General features: G+C 32.6%; 3 protein-coding genes across 11 annotated transcripts; 1 reads left to right on the top strand and 2 right to left on the bottom strand.

Annotated features, from left to right (window-relative positions):
• Positions 1-163: 163 nt before the first annotated feature.
• Positions 164-14,185, bottom strand: LOC123710689 (transcriptional repressor p66-alpha). 6 transcript variants are annotated; one of them, XM_045662772.1, is made up of 19 exons: positions 13,702-14,185; positions 13,310-13,391; positions 12,287-12,425; positions 11,612-11,769; positions 11,262-11,402; positions 10,063-10,161; positions 9,380-9,496; positions 8,880-8,966; positions 8,204-8,302; positions 7,364-7,482; positions 6,630-6,816; positions 5,902-6,051; positions 4,834-4,931; positions 4,582-4,679; positions 3,295-3,356; positions 2,559-2,646; positions 2,006-2,134; positions 1,272-1,398; positions 164-859 (listed from the first exon to the last, which is right to left on the bottom strand). In XM_045662772.1, exons 1-18 carry the CDS (start codon positions 13,737-13,739, stop codon positions 1,277-1,279), a joined length of 2,013 nt encoding a protein of 670 aa, XP_045518728.1. In that variant the 5' UTR covers positions 13,740-14,185; the 3' UTR covers positions 164-859; positions 1,272-1,276. The 6 variants fall into 6 exon arrangements, with proteins under 6 accessions (XP_045518728.1, XP_045518724.1, XP_045518726.1 ...); XM_045662768.1 differs by having other exon boundaries at positions 6,630-6,825; XM_045662770.1 differs by having other exon boundaries at positions 13,310-13,394.
• A 1,669-nt stretch (positions 14,186-15,854) lies between these two features.
• LOC123710895 (exosome complex component RRP41) lies at positions 15,855-18,962 on the top strand. 2 transcript variants are annotated; one of them, XM_045663191.1, is made up of 7 exons: positions 15,855-15,873; positions 15,960-16,152; positions 16,605-16,677; positions 17,087-17,223; positions 18,041-18,245; positions 18,665-18,759; positions 18,828-18,962. In XM_045663191.1, the coding sequence occupies exons 2-7, from the start codon at positions 15,982-15,984 to the stop codon at positions 18,897-18,899; spliced, it is 753 nt and encodes a 250-aa protein (XP_045519147.1). In that variant the 5' UTR covers positions 15,855-15,873; positions 15,960-15,981; the 3' UTR covers positions 18,900-18,962. The 2 variants fall into 2 exon arrangements, 1 of the variants encoding a protein (XP_045519147.1); XR_006753878.1 differs by lacking the exon at positions 15,855-15,873 and having other exon boundaries at positions 15,880-16,152; positions 18,041-18,288; positions 18,828-18,855.
• A 112-nt stretch (positions 18,963-19,074) lies between these two features.
• On the bottom strand, positions 19,075-25,851 carry LOC123710911 (maternal protein exuperantia). Of its 3 annotated transcripts, none has more exons than XM_045663212.1 (10): positions 25,690-25,851; positions 24,903-25,064; positions 24,651-24,803; positions 24,402-24,544; positions 24,114-24,319; positions 21,848-21,983; positions 21,347-21,495; positions 21,093-21,229; positions 20,513-20,606; positions 19,075-20,377 (listed from the first exon to the last, which is right to left on the bottom strand). In XM_045663212.1, the coding sequence occupies exons 2-10, from the start codon at positions 25,053-25,055 to the stop codon at positions 20,328-20,330; spliced, it is 1,221 nt and encodes a 406-aa protein (XP_045519168.1). In that variant the 5' UTR covers positions 25,056-25,064; positions 25,690-25,851; the 3' UTR covers positions 19,075-20,327. The 3 variants fall into 3 exon arrangements, with proteins under 3 accessions (XP_045519168.1, XP_045519171.1, XP_045519172.1); XM_045663215.1 differs by lacking the exon at positions 25,690-25,851 and adding an exon at positions 25,421-25,562; XM_045663216.1 differs by lacking the exon at positions 25,690-25,851 and adding an exon at positions 25,436-25,458.
• Positions 25,852-26,074: the final 223 nt, after the last annotated feature.

A 26,074-nucleotide genomic window follows, 5' to 3' on the forward strand; every position in this document is an offset into this window, starting at 1 on the left:
ATTTAGTTACTTTATTCTATTCTAGTTGAAATGCCTTCCATTGTCATGTTTGTATATTTCCTGCCTCCTTTTCAAAATAAATGGCTGGAAATAAACATATAATCATAATGGGCGGTAATGACTTTATACTAAATACTATTAGTATTTGATTAAAAAAACAAAATGTGTGTAATTATTTATTCAAAGTCCACATAAAAATGAAAAATTACACTTACTAAGTTTAAGTTTAACCTTATCTACTTTATAATTACGTATTTAAAGTTGTGCAATCATTATAGCACTTTACGTTTCTGAATTCCATATTCCAAACTTAATTCGACTTTAATGATCTGTCAATTGATGCTTGACAGTTTCTGTAATTTGCAAATGCTTGACAGTTGTTTTTAATCAGTTTTGGAACACAGAGTTTTGGCGCCTACACGAGTAGTTCTATTCTTAACTTTTATAGATAATATATAAAAAGTAAGCCTAATAATATGCTTAAAATATATTCCAGTTTCACTTTTTCCTTCATAATAAAGCTTTTGTTATTTCTGTTATAATGATGTGATAGTTTAAGTTATAATTGACATCACATTATACGCCTTGAACATTCCCATCACATGTGAGGATTTATAAAAATTTACTTTTAATGATAAATGATTTTTAATGTACAATTTTGTTACAATCAACTGTTTATTAATAAATACATTGTGATTCTTGTAATTAACTCGTGTAGACTCCCCCACACTTTAACAATTTCTTATAACTTGCATTTAACTCAATGAACTAAACCTTGACTTACCTTAACTATCTATCTAGCTTATTGTAAAATAAAAGATCAAATTTTACTCAAATGCCTTATGTATCTTCGATGCATCTGAAAGTGACACCATAACAATTAGTTTTCACCGATAACAATGTGCTTAGTAATTTAATAAAAATGTCTTCATAAATATGCAAACAATGTTTAAAGTGTAATGCATACATTTTAAACTAATAATCCTTAGAACTAAGTCCTTTAGAATAATCTTTACATGTATAAATCTTCTGTGCATGTGTTAGTCATTAATCTCCTAAACCACTGGGCCGATTTTGATGAGAGTAGTTTAGATTTGCATTACTTTTTAAATATTTAAGATGTGTAATGGACAACATCTGTTAGTAGTCTGTTGGAAACTTAGCAATTACTTATTATATATTAGCAATATAATGTTTATAAAATCTTTACATTTAATACACTACAGACCAACCTTTATAATAAATTGAAATAGGGAGTCAAAACTACTCACAGCAATCAATTCTTGGTCCAGGGATTGCGTGAATGTCCAGGGATCATATCCAACAAATATTGTCTTTGTGCTTCCGCTACGCGCTGCATTTCCGCCATTGCAGCGCTGCTGTTACCGCCTTTACCCGCTGCAAACGAGACAACCCTCAAATAATTTCTACATATGGAAGTCATAATACGCGTTACTCAGCTCCAGTCTATGGTTTATTTATTTAAGTATTTTACACGAATTGTAAAGGTTATAATGTAATCCAGCGAAACGTAATAAACAATACTAATGTCTAATTAAAACACAATCAAAATTTGCAGATTACAATACATATTCTAGAAGATATCAAAATCATATCATAAATCATACATACTTTCAAGAGCTGTCAAACTAATTGACATATTTGACAGTGACACACTACACTATACTTTCAAAATGATCTAGCCCAAAAGAATATTTGTAATTATTTCCATTTTCTCATAAAGGTTCTCAATTTTATAATGTCTTCGACCTATTAAAGACATGTGTTTAAGAAACTCATTGTGATAATTAAGCTAAATGTAAAAAAAACCATAAGTTAAGTGGATTACGAAATATTACGTTCAGTGTAGAAATAATAATTACGAAACTAAATAATTATTATATTAGTATTGGTGAAAACCAACAAATGCTACGGTGTAAATAAAATTATTATAAGGGTTAATTGAATGAAATAAATGAAATGTAAAGATGGCGGTGATACGTACAACGCTTACCTAGCGCGCTGGCCTGAGCCATCGCGAGCTGGTAGGTGTAAAGCAGCGGAGAAAACTGCATCATGGCTGCTGCCGCTGCTGCTGGAGACATGCTGTTGTTTCCGCCGGCGCTGCTCAAGCCTATTTCAATAGGGCGACAAAAAAAATTGTTTAGAACATTAAAACGCCACACCTATCCCAAAAAGTAGGTGCTTTATCGGTTTTGATGAAATTTAAACATACATACACATCCATACATGCTTGGAATCCTAAATTCGACTATATAATAAACATACAGGTCAAATTATATTTTAATTGAAGTTTGTTAATAATTATAAACATTTAATTTTTTATTAGTGACATAATAAAAGTTGGCATTCTTAGGCATTCATTCATTTTTTGAATATTTCAAGAACTATCAAACCTTTTTTTTATGAAGTTTGACATTTGACAGCCATTAAGTCGAGGCCGTAATTTGAAATACCTTCGAGTTGTACGAATCATTAACTTTATTAATAGAAGGCATTAACAATTTTATCACATCTCTTATATTTGAATTACTCACCTCTGAGTAATTGGTGCTGCAAGGCCTGCATGGCAGCCGCGCTGTGCTGTTCAAATGCCATCTGAGCCGCTGCAGCCGCTGCGAGTTGCTACAAAACAATTTCATTTACATTATACAAAACTATGAGTTATGAAAATGTATTAAATATAGACAATAAGCGACCCAGCCCAAATTCCTTATTTTTAGTAAAAGTTTATTTTCTCATAGGTAATGATAAAAATCTTGTTAGCAGGGGCTTAAGACAAAATTACTTTTCGACAGGTGTGACTCACTAACAAACAAATTTGTATGGGCATGACATTAGCTAATATAGCATATGCATAGTATCACGCTTTGTCACGTGACTATTTTCATATAAATTCGTTAGAGCGTTACACTTGGCTTTTTTAAAGAATATAAAGAACAATAAACAGTTACTAAGCAAAAAATACAATAAGTTTACAATGTAATATACTATAACTATTTTAAAAGATTTAAGGTTTCGTTATGCATACGAATACGATAAGCAAGGCTTGGCTGTTTTCGTTTTTTTTTTCTTGTAGAAACGAGTCCGTTGCTAACCCATACAAATTTACTGTATTCTTAAATTTTAATTAACTGTCTAAAGATTTAATTAACTCTCTGATTTAACTACATTACTGCGACATATGCATTTCATCTCTGTCAAAAATAGTATGTGTGACGAGTTAATAGAATGATTTTATGTAAAAGGTAAATAGTATACACAATAACACACCTGATGCTGTTTGCTGCTACTGCTGCTACTACCACCCTGGCTTGTGCTGCTTGACGATGACGCTGCAAATTTGTATTCTATATTCAAAGGTCTGTTGACTTAAACATAAACAAACTAACTCTGTAAAATTTTGATCCAGCGTGACGGTTCTTTTGAACCAATAAATTTCTTGTTTACTACGCGACATTTAATTTATTCAAATAATTTTTTTAGACCATGATTACTGTCGAACTATAATGATGTAATGTATTGCCGATGACCGACTATATCCACGCGCTATATAAAGTGCTTTTAATACGTTAGCGCAGTCAATGATCAGTTTATTTAAGTAAATCATCAAATTGATGATGAAATTTAACACTAATAATACAAATGATTAACCTTACAAAAATAATATGCTAATGGCTAAGAAAGATCTCTTAACTTTAAAATAATATTCAATCAACTATAAACAAACAGAATATAAATACACTATTAAATAAACGAGAAAACACACTTAACAAAAATAACATCTACACATGGTCAATTGTCAAATGTCATTACAGTGACAAGCAGTGTTGCTATTTGCTATTTGGCAGTGATAGCCCAATAAAAAAATATGCTCACTCCCTTCTTACATTGTTTTATTGAAAAGTGATTATATGGTGATATAGATTACTTAATATATATATATAAATCTCCTGTCACGATGTTTGTCCGCGATGGACTCCTAAACTACTTAACCGATTTTAAATTAAATTGGCACACCGAGAGCAGTCTGGTCCAACTTAAGAGATAGGATAGCTTAGATCTTTAATTATTGTCGCAATTTATTTTATTGCAAATTATTTGTCAATAATTAATTGACATTCACAATTATCTGTTAACTCCAAAAGATTCTAACAGATGTCAATACTTTTCGACTGGATTGAGTAAGTAATTAATAGATGGCACTGCTATGGTAAACCGACAAACGTGTCATATACGCTACAATTCAATATCATGATTACCACGTGTTATTGAGGCTAAAGTATAAATTCAATTATTTCTACTTTTTAAATTTTTGGTGTTAGCATAGCCAACCACGTGTTACTTAGACCGAAGTGTAAATTAAATTCAAATTATAGTGACGATAATACAGTGAAATTATTCTTTCGTGTCACGGTATTAAGGCTAACTAAAACCACATTAAGGAGAAACGAAGTTCGCGGGGGCAGCTAGTAGATTATAAAATTGTAAAAGTGTATTTTCTTGTAAAAACAAAAGGATAAAAATAAGAATAATAAACAAATCGTTCGATAGGATTACCTTTACCTTTCTTGGCGGGCACTTCAGCCTCACGGGCACGGTCACGATCGCTTGACCCGTGGTGACTGCGCAACGTATCCGAAGAGCTAACGCTGCGACTGGAAATTGAATGGAACTTATTATGAACTGTTATTATTATATTAATAATTTTGAAAGAATATAAAATTAACCTAAATAATAAAATGTAAAAATTATTAGGAATGTTAATATTGTAAACAAAAGTGTTTATGGTGAGACATATTTTGTACGTACCTATTGGCTTGTGGTGATGGTTTGGGCTGTGGCTGCGCAGGTGGCGTCGGAGGTGCTGGAGTGCCTCCGCCGCGAGACATTCTCGAGATTGGAGTTTGCTGTAAGCGATAATATTGCTAGAAACGATATTCGTTTCAATTTATTCTAATGAAAACATACATAAAAAATACGTTTCCATGTGATGATTATTATTTTTAAGTATATAAATACACTAGCAGCTTAATAAGCGGATGCACCCGTACTTACTACTCGGTTTGAGAGAAAGATCTTTAGGGAATTTCTATTATATTGAGTGGTCTTCTGTTTTAAAGAACCACTCCTCTAATGTGTATTTTCACTTCATATAGAGATGAGACAATTCATATAGACAATGAGATATCCTCTTAATCGCCTACGTCCTAAATCAGTACGATCAAGTGCTTTAGTGCAGCTCAATATAAGGCTTGCTCCTAAATGCTCTGACCATTTTTGTGGCTTGTTCATTGAATCCTTTTAAGCATATTAATTTTCTTTATGAAATAAGGAATTCCAATAGTGGTTGAATGTTACATTTATATAGTATACATTTATCATTAAGAGTGTTCTTGGAGTGAGGCATTTGAATGATTTTCTCGTTAAAAAGAGAATTGGCCTTTTTTACAATATTCATGATGTGATATTCCTATTCAAATCATAACTGATTACTACCCATGACTTTTTGCGTGCATTCTGACAGTAACTCCTAGGCTGCCTAGGCGATAAGTATTGTACGTTCATTACGGCACTTATCTTGCCTTTGTGCAATATTGTGCACTCAATACAGTAGACCGTAGTTACTGCTTGGTTCAATCAAAAATACCACATTAGCCACAATATTTAAAAAAATGTGTATGATCTACAGATCTATTATGCACAGAATAAAAAGTAAAGGCCCGGGATCCTTGATGTACGCCACTTGATACTTGTCGAGGCAAGTACAGTATCTAATGCGAACTTGATAACTCAACATATATATAATAAAATAATAGAAGTACTGTTAATCAAGTCATTTGTTTTCAGATCGGCTCGTGTCGACTCTATTAGACGTACCTGAGAAGTCCTATTATGATGAGAGTGAGCCGGGGGCGGAGCCGGGGTGGGGGGTGGCGAAGTGGAGGGGGCAGCCAGGCGACGCTCGATCTCTTGTTCCTGTTGAAGAGCGCGCACGAACGCCGTCTTCAAGCGAGCTGTGTGTTCCGCCTGCATCGAGTCCCATATAAGTAATTTATATGTTTTAATAAACCGTATTTTGAAATCTTTTAGACATTATAATAATGAAAAAAAATTCAACACTGAGATTACAGCGATGTATATAAGGGTTTGTTAAGTTATATAAATATTTCTAAATAAAGGATATAAATTAGTAAAGTAATGCTCAATGGAGAAAAAATTTAATTGAGCACTAGAGTAGTGTTGGCCTAGTGGCTTCAGCGTGCGACTCTCAACCCTGAGGTCGTAGGTTCGATCCCCGGCTGTGCACCAATGGACTTTCTTTCTACGTGCTCATTTAATATTAGCTCGAACGGTCGACGGCGTGTGTCAGGCACGGAAGGCTGATCACCCACGTGCCTATTACATTGACAAATGATCATGAAACTGATAACCAACTCCTTGACCTAGAAAGGATGTAGCAACATTGTTTTTATTTATAAGAAGAACTACCAATTTTTACGCTTGTATCCTTAAAACTATAGATTTAACAGTTTTATACTAACATATTCATTAAAAATGATCATATTAACCAAATTAAACCCAATATAATAAATTCACAATCCTACCTTGAGCGCTCGTTTAACATTGCCCGACACGCACAACTCGCAAAGACGTCTCGCAGAAGTAGCGGAAGCGGAAGCGGGCGTGAATGTTGCGTCCTGGCGACGCGAGGGCGCACGCTCCCAACGCCACACGGGCGTGAAGTCGCAAGCGCACTGCGCGCACACGGCTGGGACTGACGAACGCGGGAAACTGAAATAGCTAGTAAAATTAGAATATCACGTCTTGGCTACATTTTGCGTATTAGGGAAATGTATGTTCATCATATCCAATTAAAAGCATTGGTATTGCTCATTTAACCACCGATGTCTCATATAATAATAAATGTAATGTAACAGGCCTAAATGTTAATGTGTATTTAGTAACTTCTGCGAGACCATTGGCCCACGGAGATGCTTTCCATTGCGAGAAATATATCATCATCGAGATATATTAGCATAGATTTAATTTAATCCACAATTTTCATTAAACATGTCTAGATGGCGTAGTCTTGCTGTTTCACGAATTTTGTAAACGTTTTTGACATTAATAAGCATGCGCTAAGATGCATGTAAACTGTATAAACGACTTTTGATTTATATAATATACATATATAAGAATACTTAATTATATTATATATACTTGGGCTAGATAAATAAGCGCCACTGATGGTGTAAATTGTCAAGATAAAACAGGATCACCACTTAAAATAATCTGAATTCACTTAATCAGAAATTGTCAAACCAAAAAGTAAACGAACCGATCTTCATTAGTAAGGTAGTCGACGACATGTTCCAGGCCCACAAGGTACACAAAGTCAGTGTTGCTAGGAGACGGGATGAAGTTCATCTCTGGCGGAGGAGGTTTAGGCGGCGGGATCTAAAACAAAATAATGTTGAGGTTACAACAACAAGGTACAACACGTAGAGACATCTACATTCACTGCGATGACGTCATACGGAAGGAAGTTATTGCGCTAAGGATGTATAGAACATCTTGACCTTAGCCACTGGGGCCTTCGGGCCGGCCAGTCAGTGTTTGTTCACCATGCTTTCTCCACAAACTTTTAATTAAAATTTGATCGCCAATGAATAACACAAACAAATGAATACGTTTTAAATCAAAAAGTACATTATTTGGTCAATGTAATTAAATAGCATTTGTATTCTTCACATTCTTCTTCTTCATTCAAGAGAAGGAAAACTCTTGATTCAGACTGATATGTTCATTAGTGACCTGATCAATTTAAAAAAGCGTAGTTAGGTAATCTGCATTAGACGGAGTATCCTTAAGCTAGTCTTTTTTGTTTCTTCTCTTTTCTGGAAACCTATTTTTTTTCTATAAATCTTATGTTCGCTATAATTGTCACATATTTTTAAATATTATCATGCACGTGATATACGTCAATTACCGTCCGTACCTATTATAATATTAGATTGAAACATGAAATAATAGAAATTATTTTATGTGCTTTAATAAATAAAAACGTGTCAATAGTTAATAAAAGTAAAAAAAATACCATAAACTGAATTAAGCGATTTCTTTAATTTTTTATAAAAGCTAATAATATATGTATCTTTTAAATATATGTAAAATTTACCTGCAATAGTGTCTTCTCTAGCTGTTTCCTGAGCGCTAATTTAGCGGCAGCCTGTCGTTGGGCGGGCGTCTGTGTATCTTCTGAACTGCGGGTACTTGCCTATAACAAGAGAATACCCTCTTTTAAAGACTTAAGAACTTCGTTAAATATTTAGTCTCAAAGTTATTATTTGTTAGAATTTTGATTATTTTTACAAAAAAAAAACGAGAAAACCAGTTTCTCGATCGATCGAACCAGTTGATCGAATTTAATTAATAATAATAAATTCATTTAATTTTTTTTTTTTGTAGATTTTGTATAATTTCAATAAATAACATATTGGTAGACATCACATTCCCATACTCACTGCATCGCTGGTGCTGCTCGTCACTGACGAATTATCCTGAGCGGGCTTGCAATATTTTTATTCAATTATGAGAAAGAATTCAACGAATCTATATATGTTATATGAAAAATGTAACATATTCCTTACACTTAAAAAGACTTTGGTAATTCCTTAATTTAACCATTAATTTATTCAATACACATTGAAGACTAAATAATATTAGTATTTTTAATATAAAATTACTAGTAATGATTAGTAATGATTTTGAGGTATGATCACAAACATAAATGCTGTAATCATTATAGTAGATTTATGGCGTGTTAATTATTTTGAGAAATTTTAAAGATTTACCTTAGGCGCAGACAATTGTGAAGCTGGTGGCGGCGCAGGAGTGATCGTCACAGAAGGAGTAATACTTGCGCCTCCCGAAGTTGACGACTGAAACATTTTTTTAATCTCTTTACTTCCAACGCATCATCCATTATTCTAATATATGTCGCTTAGAAGATTTTTCCCATGTATCGTGTTTACGTGAATCGAAAATACCTAAGCTTATAAAGTCAAAGTCAAAAATGATTAATTCAGATATGTACACTTATGAACGCCAATAAAAAAGTATTTTAATCGCCTTTACACCATGTTCCACATGATATCTTATGAATTAATAATAATATATATCTCATACCTAATCTGCTGTTTTGCTGGGATTTTTTTCTGCTTAGCAAAAATTACTGTTCTTTTTATTTTTTGTAACATTTATTTTTTTACCATAATTATCACATATTTTAGATTTAAATTGTAACATATACCGAAGATATAGTATTATATGGTAAACTTCAATAAATAAATACCTGTGAACGGTAAGGGCCCGGCGTCAGCGTAGCGCCACCAGGAAGATTGGCAGAGCGGCGAGAGGAGCTGCTTATCGAAGTACTGCAGTTACTCGCGGCGCTGTTGCTGCTCGTGCGCTGCATAACAGATTTCAAAAACTTTAAAAAAAATCAATGGCGCTACAACCTTTTTTTAGGTGGGGGCCTCAGATTTCTGTATCTGTTTCATGATCATTTGTATATCGAATAGGCCTACTTGCCTAGTGATCAGCCTTCAGCTTTTAAAAACTTGAAGGGACCCACAAAAAAAGATTATCCGCTTGAGCTTTAAGTATATCTGACCTGAAATTTCTCAACATAGAAACAGTCTAAGTGTCATACAAATCTGTTTAGTGGGTTTTGATATATTTTGATCCACATATACCTTGGGATTATATAATATAAGGTACAACGTTATTATTTTTTCTTTTCACTTAAAATGTATCTTAAAATCGTAGTTCGTTGTAAAAAATAGACATATAACTGATTGAAAGAAAACAATTCGCACGCGAAACGTCGGAAAAAATTAAATTTATGTAAAATAATTATAAGTTTATAATAATACAAATAGCTTTAATCCGGTTAAAAAATTGTTTTCTTTCAATGTGGAAAAGCTATGTTAATCAAAGACAATACTAGATATATAAATGTTGAATTAGAACTACCTTGGTTTGCTGATGAGCCGGTGGTGGCGCCGGAGTAACAGTAACTCCAGGGGGTACGACACACCCACTGCCCGCTAATGCTGTACCCGTTGTGGACTCCTAGAAACAATTTAATTAAATTAGACTACATAATATCAAATAATTATCTGTCAACATAATGTGACCATGATAGATGTAAAGCACTCGATATAATAATGTGATTGACGTTATATCCGTTAAAAAAGTTTTATTAAAATATAGTATATAGTACGAGTATGTGCTATATTTGGTTACTTGGACGATGGGACGGCTTTGGTATGGGATATTCCTTGTGTGGACACGTTACGCGCGTCTCAACTCCCTCGAACAAGAAAAATGCTGACGCCGCCGCAGGCGAAGAATAATAAACGGCTCAAGCATAACAGCCTCTCATCTAACTTTGATAAAGTTTCCATTATAAGAAATATACAAGCCGTGGTCAATCAAAGTAATACAAATTAAAGCCACAAGAGACTGCGCATTTTCTGCCGTTATTTAGTTATCGTTATGTGAAAACGTTACATTGTATGAAGAACAAGGCAGTACGTTTTTAAATGTTACATTGACTGTTGGACAGTTTTCATCTTTAATATATATAAATCTCCTGTCACGATGTTTGTCCGCGATGGACTCCTAAACCACTTAACCGATTTTAAATTAAATTGGCACACTGTGAGCAGTCTGGTCCAACTTAAGAGATAGGATAGCTTAGATCTTTAATTATAGTCGCAATTTATTTTATTGCAAATTATTTGTCTATAATTAATTGAGTCACAATTATTTGTTAACTCCAAAAGATTCTGACAGATGTCGATACTTTTCGACTGGATTGAGCATGTAATCAATAGATGGCACTGCTATGGTAAACCGACAAACGCGTCATATAAGCTACAATTCAATATCATGATTATCACGTGTTATTGAGGCTAAACGTTTGGTTTAGGTTTGTAGTAAACGAAATACCGTGAAATTCAATTATTTCTACTTTTTTTAATTTTTGGTGTTAGAATAACCAACCACGTGTTACTTAGACCGAAGTGTAAATCAAATTCAAATTATAGTGACGATAATACCGTGAAATTATTCTTTCGTGTCACGGTATTAAGGCTAACTAAAACCACATTAAAGTGAAACGGGGGCAGCTAGTTGTATATAAACAGCTAAATTGTTGAAAAACTCACTTTAACTGGCGGCAAGGTAGTTGCCTGTTGGGATTGCCTCAGCTTTCGAAGTAACACAAGCCGGGTCTCCTCTGCTCTAAGCTGTTCCCGCAATGTACGTAGACGACGCTCGCGTTCCCATATCTCGGCACTAGATAATTCCTTGAATAAAAAATAATTTTATTACAGTTTCAAAACATAATTTTGTACGAAAAATAACACTTTACTCCAACTAAATTTTAGTTAGATGAAATTTTCGAGGATAAATCATTTGAATTGCATGTTATTGTCATATAATCAGAATAAAAGTGGTTGTTACGTCACATACACAACTCTTAAAGAAAAATACAAAAGTCTTGTTTGTATCTCACCCTATGCCCAGGTATTGGGAGTGGTGGTTCATTTTCCTCCTCAGAATCTTCTTCATCTCGAGGATCGCGAGGTGACTCCACATGTGCTGGAATGGCCTGCACTGCACTGGCTGTTATAGACACATTGACAGGTGCAGAATTTAGCTTGCTGCTTACATCTGAAATAGAACCAAACGTCAAATACATAAATAAATGAAGCAAAAAGGACATTTTATTTCACTAACTTTGTACAGGAGCTAATTCTTTTACTTTTACACATGCAAAGTCTATTAAATATCATTGCTCTCTGACTCTAGTCACGCGGATGGTTTGTGCACCACATCCCTCAATCAATCTCTAATAGACACTTTCTGCAGAGATAACAGATAATATAAGATTTATTTTAATATCTAGGCATTTGCTATTTCATTGTTCTGCAACAACAAAAATTAGAGCAAATGTAGGCCTAGTGGCTTAAGCTTGCCAATCTCAACCACGACTTGTGTTTGAATTACTGTACAGTAATGGACTTTTCTTGTTGTGTTATTGTGTGTGCAAATAACACTTGCTTGTGTCTTAGAATCTATGATATGTGTTAGGCTAATCATATATTTGTCTATATAAATTATGTCTGCGGCCAAAACTCATATAGGGTTCTAGTGCCACTGGATCACTATGTATGTAAATAATAAATACCAGTAAATGGAGCAGGTGTGGGCGGTGCAAGAGTAGGTTTTCTATGAGGTGGTGCTGCTGGTAGAAGCACAATGTCAGGACTTTCTGCATAGCTACGGGTCTCAGATCTGGGCCGAAGCACCCGTTTGCCACTTGCGCCCTATAAGAATAAAGAGTATCCGTTTTTGTGATGCTGTTTTCCACAATTATTAATATCTTACTAATGTAATAAATTTTACATAAATCCATTATCCATTAAATCATCTAAATAAAAATGAATTTAAGTTTGTACTCAAAGAACACAATAAAAATATATGAAATTAGTTCATAGATAGAATTATATGGAAATAAGATTAAGCTTGTTATATAGAACAAAGCCTTGCCCTAGTATTTATACACATTTTTTTTATAAAAAATGATAGATAATTTAAATAAATATATACTTACTCTATCCACCTTGTGAGCAGGAAGGAAACCGTAAATGTATAATTAGTATACTCATAATAGTTTTAGAATCATTAGTATGAGCTGGTAATTATAGTAGTAATATTCAGATTTATTTACAAATTTTACATCAAGTATGGTCATTTTTAATTTTAAAACAACTGGTTGGGATGTTTCAAATACAGAGAAAGAAGAAGTGTTAAATGACACAAACCGGTTCATTACAAAATATTTTTATTTACATTGTACTCGAATTAAAACTAGAGTGTTTACATGATATTAATGGTCTTAGTTTTTGGAGAAGTCTTTTTTATTTGTCTTTCATACAGTATTCATCAATACAAATAAACTATATTTAAACCCAAATCATTAATAATGACAGTAAGATTACTGAATACATATTCACAAAAACAATCAATAATAACTAAACAATCAACCCAGCAATAGTCAGCAGTATACCATAAACTTATGCGGTGGAATTTATTTAAGATTATTTTTTTAGTAAAATTATATATTTAAATTTGCAGATTTCTTTGAAATAAACTTCAATAACACTCAAATTTAAAGAATCAAAAGAATATAAGTTTTTATTATACTTACATGTGGTGGAGGCTGTGCTGGAGTAATAGTTAATCCACTTGCAGTAAGAGCTCTCAGCTCACTCAGCTCTGGTGGTAAGGACCTGCTAACCACAATATACAATATTTGTTTCAAAATAAAAAATTATTACAACTGATTTTTATTTTTGTTTTAATATGTCTAATATTCTAATAGAATTAAATTATCTCGTTTTACGCCGTGAACCCATGTATATCTGATCCTAATACATTATATAAAAACGATTACATATACTTTAACAAATTAGTATAACTGTTCTCATGTATCAAAAATTCACACATTTTCATAGTTGTAATTATTTTAAAATGTTAAAAACAAAGGAATATTAAAAACTTAATTTTTCGAAATATTAACCACACTTAAATTTAAATTACCTCACGCTGAGATCCACAGCCGAATCGTCCACGTCCATTGTTCTCTAACCCACTAATTGCCGAAATTATACAATCTCCACAAAAATCAATAACTATCAAATTTTGGATGACATAAAACACGCCGCGAAATCTTATTATTTGCGTAATTAATTTTATTCTAATTGTAATGACAAAGGTAATCCAAATTTTCTAAGTGTATTTGTAAGGGAAATAGAAAGAAGTTTTAAAATATTTTAGTTAGTAAACATGAAAAATTGGGTTCTCAGGATGATTGATGACACCGTACTTCAAAATTCAAATGGCTAACATCGACACATAGCTTACTAAATACACGCGATTAGCATAACTAAATGAACATTTAACTCGTGGTATATAATAATATATAATCTTCACATAAAAACCTAGTTTTTAAATAAATTTTCTAAGAATCATAATGTATAAAGTTTTATTAAAAAACCACTAATGTCTAACTCTAATATATTATCTGACGACACTCAACGAGCAACAAATTTAAAGCCACAGAGTAAAAAATAGTTATTACTTAATATTTAGTAACAGACAACCGATATTAAAGATATGAATGTGATCTATGCCACAGGTTCAGAGCTCTCACACTACGAAAGATCAAAGACTAAACGTTCTTTTACGTTAGCGGGAGGGAGACTGATATTATATGTTTTACTTAGTACCTAAGTCATGAACCTTCTTTCAAAGCTGTGGTATATATAGTACAATGTAGGATCTTTGAAATTTTATAAATATATAATACTAGTGATGCATTTTGCCAACTATAGCGCTAAGTTTATAATTAATATGGCATATCTACGTTAAAATAATAGCCAAAACAATATCAACATGATACTTTCAACTAATTTTAGCAAGTTATCTTATCCCAATGAAATTGATATTACTTTATAAAATTTATTTCTTAGTTCTAATCTTTTATTAGTTCGGCAAGGACTCCATATATGGCCATGGCATAAAGGCCTTATAAAAACATGCCCAGTTCTATTTCATTTAAAATAAGATAAAGTATAATACGAGTTGAAGGTGTTTTTATTTTTATTAATTATTGGAAATACCAATAGTAATAATACAATTATGTCAATTTTTGACGTGTCAACGTCTTATAAATCGATGGAGCCGGCTGCACGCCTTAAATGGAATGCCTCAAAGCGAGGTAACGCCGCATGAGTCATGTTTTTTCGGCCATCGAATTATAAGACGTTGACACGTCCAAAAATTGACATAATTGTATTTATGCGTACACATAAATGTAACTTGATCAATTCAATTGTGATTTCCTCCTTACCTCCAAATTTACCTCCTACTCTATATCCATACAAAATATTTATTAAACAAATAACATTTTCTTTTGAAAAATGCAACCATTACATCAGTATTTTCTTATGACGTTGTCACGTTCAACTACCGTCAGTAAACCGACTTTACAGACAACCGAGTTTTTCCAAAACATTTATATTTTTACGTTACTCTATATAAATAGTAAACTTAAGATATATAAAAAATATGATTTTTACCTATAATAACGAAGAAAAAAATCTATGGAGAAGGCCTGATTATGAAAACAGATACTACATGAAACGGAATATGTAGTAATTTTTAGGATTTCAGAAAGGAATAAAAGAAAAAAAATATGGTCGAGATCGCAAAGAGAAGCTCTTCTCAGCATCTTTAATAATTATAGGTCAAACATCACACACGTCACATGCATTTATAGGTCATGGCGTATAATATAAATACATATCTCTTTCTTTCCACAGTAGAATGACATTTCAAAGAAAAAGAGAAAACGTGTTTTAATAGGTACAACAACATGAAACACTTTCAAACATTATTTAAGTGCCAATTCCTTTGTATTTAACGAGTTTTGACTTATATTAAAAAATAAAATATTATTTAAAATATTTTCCGTGAAATATGTAAGGAAAAAATGGTTAAACACCATTGACGAGAAAAATACTAGATAGAAATATGCAAAGCACTGTCCAAATTAGAGAGGTAGTGACAACCCTAGGCAGCCATTTTGAGTAGTGTTTTTGTATGTATTTTCTTTTTAACTCATATTTATGAAACTAGCATAAAGTTAAAACTATTGCCATTATATAAAATAAAAAAACTTATACAGTTATATAATTTTTTTGTTAAAATGTCAGTTGTCAATTCCCACTTTCTATGTAAGCTGTAAGAACTGAGAAGAAAATAACAATAAGTATTTACAGAGGTTATATTTTCAGATTTTAATAAATAAAAAACATAATGCCCGGACCAGATCTGTTGTCTAGCCAAGGTTTGCGCCTTGATGGTCGAAGACCTAATGAGTTACGTCGAATTCGATGTAAGTTAGGTGTTTTCACACAGCCGGATGGTAGCGCTTATTTAGAACAAGGAAACACGAAAGTTTTAGCAGCCGTGTATGGTCCACATCAGGTAAATCATCAAATCCCTGTAGAAAAGTTTAGCCATTTATATATATATAATCCTGAAACTAACCAATAAAAAATAGTTAAATATTTAATAAACAGTTCAACTATATAAAAAAATACATATATCCTCATCTTCTGGTATTGTAAATATAATCTCACCTGCCCCACCTTAATGTGGCTTGCAGTTGAAGGTTGCAAACCCTTAAATTACTTAAAATCTACTTTAGTTTTATAGATTGGATGTTATTTTTTTCAAATTTTCTGTGAATTAGACATGAGGTATTAACATAAACACTCTTGAACCAGTGTGTACTAAACTGTGTGTATTATATATAAGACAAAGAAAAACATCACATCATATTACATTTCAGATAATTTCAATTTAAACTGTTTAATAGTCCCGTTCCTGAACAAATTACTGTAACTATCTATAGTTAATACAATTCAATATTCTAGGCAGCAAAATCAAAGATGTCTACAGAGGGAGTTGTAGTTAATTGCCAATATAGTATGGCAACATTTTCTACAGGTATATAAATATAATATTCAACTGTTGTATAAAAAGAGCTAATGTAGCCTTCGGTCTGAATAATAGTAACATGATTCAAGTGATTTTGTAATTTGAGTGTTTTCTTTGTAGGCAAATAGCTGATTGATTAATTGGATCTAAATCACTGAACTCATGCCACTAAACTAGAAACAACTTCTGTGTAATTAAAAAAAAGTTATAATATCCCCTTATTTTTACTACAATTTTAGTTTTTATTTATGAATTTTAATTATTATTTTAATTTTATATACACAGATACATTTTTACATTATTTGTTTTGGATCAACTATGTGTTGTAACAACTGTTAACCCATTCAAAGGGATAACAAGGCAATGTGTATTATCATTGAAATAAATTTTTGACACATTCAAGCATGTTTACTTGTAGGTGAAAGGAAAAACAGACCTAGAGGTGATAGAAAATCACAAGAAATGTCACTACACCTCAGGCAAGCTTTGTCATCTGCTATAAAAACGGAACTGTATCCTCGATCACAGATTGATATCTACATTGAAGTATTACAGGTTTGTTTAATGTGATCTATGATTTGTTGACTACAAATTTAAAAAACATATCTCACAGAAATATATGTAGCCAGAATAAGGTATCAAACATTGTACTTGATAAAAAGACACCTGAATATGTTTTATAATTATATACAAAATGAAGCTCTTGGAGCCTAATTATATTAGACCTATACATAGTACATTTATCAAACCCACTGCCTTTTATATAATTAGAATATTGATTTGATATTAATGTTGGAGGAGATTGCAATAAATTAGCAACAGGTTGCCAAAATAAAATAAAATTGCTGCAATTACCTATAATTCCTATGTTGATATTTACTGCAAGTATGTATACAGATATGTTTTTTAATCAAATTTTATTATTTAAAATTAAAACGAGAACGTATAGTGCAATAGTAGTTTAGTAGTAACTGTCGGTACAGGATAAGTATCAAACTTTACATGCTTTGTCCTTATTTTTTACATAAATATGTTTACGAAACTAATTATTTATTGAAAGCATGGCAACCTATCGCCGCTTATGTATTGTAATCTCCTTCAACATTCAATAAAAATTAGTTTCATCGAAAAAAAAACAGATAGCTGCAGAAACGGGCGGAAGGATCTTGGTCCACACTCCACAAATACTGAATAAAATACGATATTTACTTATCAAAATCAACATCAAAACACCTTTCAATATATTGAAACAATACTTAAAAGGACGTATTTCTTTTACAATTCGACGCGTATTGACCATTTTTTTAAATCCAAGCTAAAAAAAATCTATTAACTACAAATTAAAGTTTACCCTAAAAATTTATTTATGTAGGCAGATGGCGGCGCGTTCTGTGCGAGTGTGAATGCAGCAACACTCGCGCTGATAGACGCAGGTGTACCTTTACGAGCATACGCGTGTGCGTGCACGTCGTCAGTTGCATGGCGTGGGAGTCAGCCTGAGCCTCTACTTGACGTTGGACACGTTGAAGAGGCTGCTGGAGGAGTTTGTTTAACTGTAGCAGCACTGCCCAGTACAGGTAATTCTACTCCGTTTAACTGTAGCAGCACTGCCCAGTACAGGTAATTCTACTCCGATGATTTCATAAAAGTTGTGCTAAAAATGCGTAGTGGCATTAAGCCAGGTTTCCTGTGATTTATGATATTTTTAGGGAGCATAGTTCGATTACGACTCGTATAGATCGGTGATCGTATTAAAAGTTAAAATATTTCATAAATAGAAGTTAACATGAAAGACTATCCAGTAAAGTAAGCCTAATATTTTTATCTTAAACTAAACATTAATTTCATTTAAACGTTACTCAATCTGGAAATGATCATAGATTTCCATCAGCATTCTGTTTTTATCTTGTTTTAAATTATTTGTAACATTGGTAAAAGTACACTGAATAAATGTAACATTGACTAATAATCAGCTGGTTTTAAATAATCATTGCAGGTAGCATAGCGTTATTGGAAATGTCACATCGCTTACATATGGACTACTTTGAAGTTGTTATCAGTAGAGCTATGCAAGGGTGTCGAGACATTGAGGTAAATATATCTATATGATATGTTGTGTTTAACATGCCTGTTATAAAAAATAATCAAAAATATTTTAGGTAATTTTGGATAAGGCTGTGAGGGAACATTTAGCTGAAGGATGGACAAAGCAAGATATAGTTACAATATGAAATAAATGTTTTCTATTAAGTCATATTTTTAATTTTAAAATAAGTTGTTAAAGTGATCAATCATAGTTCCACTATTGTTTTCTTAGTGACCATCCCTGACATGGAAAATAAACAGATAATAAGGTTTGTTATAACATTTTATACAATCTTTTTTGTATAAAAATAAAACAAAAAATTAGACTTACATATTTATTAGAGATCTCGAACAAAATAAGAAATTAAATTATATGTACAGTCTATGTTAAAACTAACTAAGTTAGATGTAAGTTAGGTACACACTTCGGTAATGTGTGGTAAAACTTACAGTAAGAGTACATGCGACAGAATTAGTATAGCATTTGCAAATAAAATATAAAAAGAACAAAAGTGGATGTAAAAATCAGTCCATCCGTTTCTTAAGATTGCACGTTTTAAATAAATAAATGTTATCTCTATATAAATAAACGCTTTCGAGTACGAATAAATAATTGTACTTCAAATAACAAAAGCTAAGGAAAAGTATGTTTAAACAACCCACACGTGTCATTAGACATCAGATCGCCAAAAATAGCAATCGCCTAATAAAATAATTTTTCTTTTTTTGATTGGCTACCAATATCCATTTTCCAATATTAACATCTTCAAAAAAACCGGTGTGATGCTTGAAAAATCGGCACTTAAAAGGGGACAGGCAAACTGTCTAGTATTTTCAAACTTGTAGCCAATAAAATAAAGATATACACAATGAGACAAAATTTCAGTTCACATGCTTTAGATTTATTCCAGTTTAACCCATGAATACTTGAAAACCTTAATTTTCAATATGATGGGCTAATATTGAAAACTATTGATAAGCCAAGTTTAAAAAAAAAATAAGTTATCAAATAGCAACGAAAAAAAATTGTCTCACTATGTCGTATGTTACCTTATTATTACTGAGTTGCTAAGGCACTCATCACTACACATTTCTAGTTTTCTAACCATTGTAAAACGAAAACTAAAAACAGGCTAAAACTGATTTTTAACAAAAAAAGGGAATGCTGTAAAAATGCATACGGGTACTTTCCTTTTTTTTTAATTATTATGAATAGGGTCATGCCACCACAACAATAATTAATATATGGTCTTAACTTGTCTTATATTCAAGTAAAATCAGTATCAATCATTTAACTATTTAGTAATACATCACAGGGCTTTAAATGTATGCCACTGGCTCAACCACTTAATTCATCTTATAGATGGCACATTTTTCACGTTATAAATATTAGCTATTTGATGACAAGTTAAGAATCTAAATTAATGAAAGTTTGTAGTAGAGGACCCCAGGACCACCAATGCAAAACAAATAATCAATTCCGTTGTGGACTTAACCTAAGTGTATAATACGAATAAATGTAATTCACATCTGTATGGCTGATGCTAAATGATAATTTTAAAAGCTTTATTTTGTTAGTTTGCGATCACCACCTCTTTCTGTTGATCCAAATTTACAATGGCATCTGGAAAATATGTAAAATTACTTTTACTGGCAGTGTTTGCTATATTTAGATTTAGATTGATATAACATCTGATGAAGAAATATGTCTCCATAATTTTATGCTAAATTATTTATGATTTTAAAACCATAATCGTACCGTTTGTCTTGACTGGAGAGTTTTGCTCGGAGCTCTTCTGTGATTCGCTGGTGCTGCCCTCTGCCTCACCTGTTTCACCAGCCGAAGATGTTGTCTGTTCAAAAAACATAATTTTAATACTATGGTTTATGTTTAAGATACATTTGAACCTTACTTCGTATTGCGTGTCTAAATTCGATAAAGCCGATTCAAAATAGCAAGGGGAAGTTGAATTACAATGAATTCTTTTGGAAGTGGATCTAAACTGGATCTAAAAATATATTTTCCGAGATACTATATATACTGTCCACAACCTAGATTTTTAAATGCTTAAATTTTGTTCGATACATACAGGAATAAATCGACCCTTTTTAAGATATGTATTAACAGTGGTCGGCCTGCATTTAGGCTATGTACAAAAAATCAGTTAACGGTATAATACGTTAATAATGTAGCATTTGCGGATGAAAGTGTAAATTTAAATAAAAAGTGAACTTTTATCAGAATATTGGGACAAATTAATGTATATCGTTTTTAACATCACGAAAAATGAAAATTAAAAAAAATGAGATAAATTGTATACATTTTTAAAATATCTTACTCTATTCTTGTTGATCCTTGGTTTAGGTGACTTGGGTTCTTTGGCTGGATCAAAGTGGCGATCAAATATATCTATCAACTCCTTTATGTCTTCTTCCTTCGCCGACACGGAAAGTGCCGACAATTGTGTTTCTAAACCTGCAAAATCAATCGATCTCAACAAATATTTTATGTAATTAAGTATTGAATAATTCAAACATCAACATCATAATAACATGAAAAATGGATTGAGAATAAAAACACTGTAGAACTCACCTGAAACCTGCTGGTCCTGCCAAGCATCTTTGAGATGGTCATAGAGCAAGCCGGCGTCGGCTAACAGCCGTCTTAGCTGAGTGACACGCTTGCGTTCGGGCCGCGCCAGACGTAGGAGTGGCGCAAATACCGGACGGAAAGTGTTCTGTCTGTAAGTTATTTAATTGGAAACCATATTATACACATAAAACCACAGTAAGAATTGAAAAAGACATTAGTGTATTATTATTGACGATTGTGATAATTTATAATGCAGGAATAACAGACGGATCAATCAAATAAGTCAACTTGGTAATGACCTGCACTTTTACATAGCTTATTGAAAAAAATATTTTATATAGAAATATTGTTATCCCACATCAATCTATTTGCAATAATAGACCTATTTTCTAAAATCTAAAATTCTTAAAATAGATTTTGATTCACATGTTGCAAAAAATCATCGAAGTGGAGAATATACAGAATTATTTTAAGAAAATAGAGTATGTTCAGATGACTAACCTTTCCAGCAGCTTTTTAAGCTTATCAAGTGCTTCAAGCTCTGTATGTACAGGTCGCGCCCAGGCCCTGGCCGTCTCTACCATGTCTTCACTGGCTGATATACCTTCACCACCACCGCCTACTTCTTGCTGTTCACCTAGTAAATTGTTTAAATGCTATAATAGACAATAATAATAAAACTTTTCCTACAATAACCTAAAATTAGGATCCAAATGTGCCCAAACAGTTCTGTAAATCACCTTGGGGAGCGTCCAAGAGATTCTTGACCCCCCCCCCATTAAACGCACCGTATCGTTTCTGTTTCCAATAGTAAAACGTTTCGTGACCAACTCCTAAAACTTATCATTATGTGGTGTAAAGTAAAGTAGAAAATAATATTAAAAATAACGCGTAATTCAATCCCCGCCCCGCATAGTAACGTTACAAAAGGAGAAAAAATGCGTTACGTAATACTTGAACGCTCTTTTAACCACAATACCATCTTCACCATAAGGGCACATGAGGCCCGTGCCCAGGGCCCCCATCCTCAGGTGGCCCCGAAGGATCGGCAATTTATCTCACACATTTATTCACAAAACATTTTTGTTGGGCATATACCACTTTTCACAAATCAGTAATCTTATCAGAAGGTATTTACAAAGCATATACTACTTCCTACTTTACTAATTAATAATATTTCCGAACGTATCCTACCGAATTTACTAAGTACACCATCTAGCGATCGCTCACGCAATCACTACGATTCCAAAGTCAAGCTGCACCGTCTAAAGTCTATACAATGACTGACATAAATTTCGACATTGTCTATGGTTGAGGAAATCCCCGAATGATGTATTAAACTTTCCGTTTGATAGGAGAGTGACGTTATTTTGTTTCGTTTGATATTTATAATTAAGTAAGATAAACAGAAGTTTTGATTTGTTAGTTTAAACATTATTTCATTTTGTCGAAATGAACCTATTTAAGCGATTAACAAAACAGAAAAAAATTATCTAAACTTATTGAGATTTTTGCAATTTTTGCCTATGGATGAAAATAATGCGCAATATATAACAGATACCATTTTAAACTTATTTAAAAGCCTTAATATTCCTATAAAGGATTGTCGTGGGCAGAGCTACCTACGACAATATATCAAATAAGACTGGAAAGGACTTTGGTGTTCAGTCAAGAATAAAAGAAGTTTGTGAATTTGATATTTACGTTCCAAGTGCGGCACATTCGTTAAATTTAGTGGGTGTTCCTGAAGCAGTAACATTCTTACAATTTGTACAAAAATAGTTCCATTTTTTCTCGGCTTCGACAAAAGGACGGAGGAAAGGATTTTGGCAGAGCGTTTAGGTAAAAATAGAGTCCTGAAGTCTCTAGGTGGTGTACACGCGCCAATGCTATTAATTCTTAGCAAAATGGTAATTTAAATATTTCTGAAGCATTTTCTTCAATCGCAAGTGACAGGAGACACTAGTCAGGAAGCCCAAAGCCTAGCTAAACAAGGGAATATTTGGGACTGCTATTCTAACGGAAATATGGAATGAATTTTTGGGAGTTATGAACAAAACAAGTCTAACAGTCACATAAATACTTTCTAAAAATCTAAATGCAATACTGGTAAAAATGCTGATTTTCGGCGGTATGACGGCCATTTGGAACCGTCCGAAAAGTATGGCATGGTGATTTTAGTATATGGCTGCACGACGATGATTTTGTTTTGAAGGTTGAATTTGTTTTTTAATCAACAGTCACACCGGAGAAGTATGGCATGATACTGCCGCCTGTTATTTTTTTTATGGACTATCGGAATAGAATACTAGAATATTTGTAGAACAAATCGTTTGAAAGTCGTAATAAATCCGACAAGTTCGACTAACACCCACGCGCTTGGGCCATCAAAATTCTTTTTTTTCGTTTCGTAATAAGACCCCAGTAGAATCGCCATACTATTTTGACCAACTATTTTGTGTCACTATCTCCCGGCCTATTTACTTTAAGGAAATAATAGAAGATTTTGCTCAACAGAAATTCCGAAAGAAACCGTAATCGTAACCAAAAAACCAGCAGCATTATATATTATTATTGACACATATCATATTATTATTCATTTTATTAGATTTAATTATCTGTAATAAATTGTCATACTTAGTAAATTTATTTATTATAATTCACTTTTTTTTCTTTCCAAAAATTCCCTAAATTCTTGTGTGCCCAGGGGAGCCCTCGTTTAAGACGGCCCTGCTTAGTCAAGAACCTAGTGATCATTAATACTTACTTTGAGACAAATGCTCAACAATCCGATAGGCTGTTGAAGCCCTATCAAGTGCACTATCTACAGACAATGTATCTGCATCTAAAAGTACTCGAGCTAGTACTCGTAGAGAAACAGACTTCACTGTTGCCTTACATTTTTCAGCAGCCAAGGCATAACTGTCTGTGAAACCTGCAACTATGGTCTTGAAACGGTCCAACAACTTGTAACTGTAATAGTAACAAAAAATATTACAATAAAGAAAAAGTAAACTAAGCTACCCATTTTTTTTTTTAAATTAATATATCCTACCGAGTTAAAGCCTCAAGCAACATTGTGGGACTGAGGCGTCTAGGTTCATGGTATATAAGTATGACACTGCCATCTCCTTTCTCCTTCTCCAGCCAGTCTAAGAAGTCTGTTAAGGCTGACACTTCAGACTTTGTCTTTAATATCTATGACCAAAATAAAACCTTATAACATTTTTTTTAATAATAACACTTGATCTGCTGTTAACCTGAATAAGTATACAAATGTTGACCAGATTTATTACAAGCTTACCTTATGAGTTATAGTATCTTTAAGCATTCGATACCGTCCAACAGTAACAACTCTTACATTGTGACGACGTCTTGCTCCAGGATTCAAGTCACCATATGGCATTATATATTGAGAGTATGTTTGCTTAGGGGTATATGCTGCTATTTGACATATCTAAAAAAGAATCCTCAGTTCATATTTTCAGGATAAACTAAAAATTTTAATGGAAAAGCATAAATAAAAGTAAAGTACAAAAAAGTAGTAATAGCCTACCTCGTCAATAAGTCTTCGGCCAGTAGTGTCCATGTCCCAACCCACAAGAGAGTACTTACCAGGAGGTAACCCAACAGGCTTCTCAGCCAAAGCTGGCAGCACCTCAGAAGGTGCATCATTTCCATTTAGCTTAGCTTCCGAAACCATTTCCATGAACACGGCCTTTGAACAGAAATTATTAATTTTTGAACAAAATCACTTTTCTAAGATGTAATAAACATATTAACAACAATAATTTGTTTAAATGTACAGCGAAAATTGCTAAAATTATAAAAAAAAACTAATTTACCAAGAGGGTAGGTAGGTATAAAATACTAGTAAATCCTCTTCAGATAATAAATTTTGATCACAAAATTCTAGTAAACACTACAAGTTGTGTAATGTTTAAATTTTATTTTACTTCTGTGTATTAAAAGTAATGATTTAAGCAATTTTATAGCATAGTCAACTAGATGGGCACTAATTGCTCCAATAATATATAATACTTTTATTTTATTAGATTAATAATTTGTTCCAACCTATAATAATCCTACCGTCACAAGCACGCCGCTATGAAAACAAGACGGCAAATCGATTAGTAATAGCAACTAGCGCAGACTTGTAGAGCTATAGTCATAGTAACCAAAATACATAGTCACCATACAAAAACATTAACTCTTATCTATTTTTAATGTGCTTATAACGCGAATATCGATAAAAATAAATAGAAAATAGGACACGTGGCGATCATTTCTGAGGACATTTTGCCCCACCCCATTATGTCAAAATAAAACAATAATTAACTCACTTTATACTGATGATATCTATTTAAAAAATATTAGACTATTTATCTCAAACAACGAGACAAATATATATACTGGAGTAACGGCAAAAAGAAATCTTTTTTAAAAATATCACAAATACCACAGCACGTGTGCCGCAATCGGAAAAACGCCAAAGATTTATTTTTTTATTTTTGGCTTTTGCTAAGATAAACTTGTCAATATCATCTGGCGTCTTGTGTTTATGAATACGATAGATAAAAAATACTAGCTATTTTTTAGTTCTACTCTATAGTTTAATATTATATCTGACTTACCGGTGTCACTTAGTACTTACTCAATGTCGAGTTCAAACTTATCGCTAAGTCTCGTCTCTAGATATTAACCGTTTTAAATTTTTCCATCAATCAA

The sequence above is a fragment of the Pieris brassicae genome, chromosome 6 (genome assembly GCF_905147105.1).
Source record: "Pieris brassicae chromosome 6, ilPieBrab1.1, whole genome shotgun sequence".
Lineage (NCBI taxonomy): Eukaryota > Metazoa > Arthropoda > Insecta > Lepidoptera > Pieridae > Pieris > Pieris brassicae.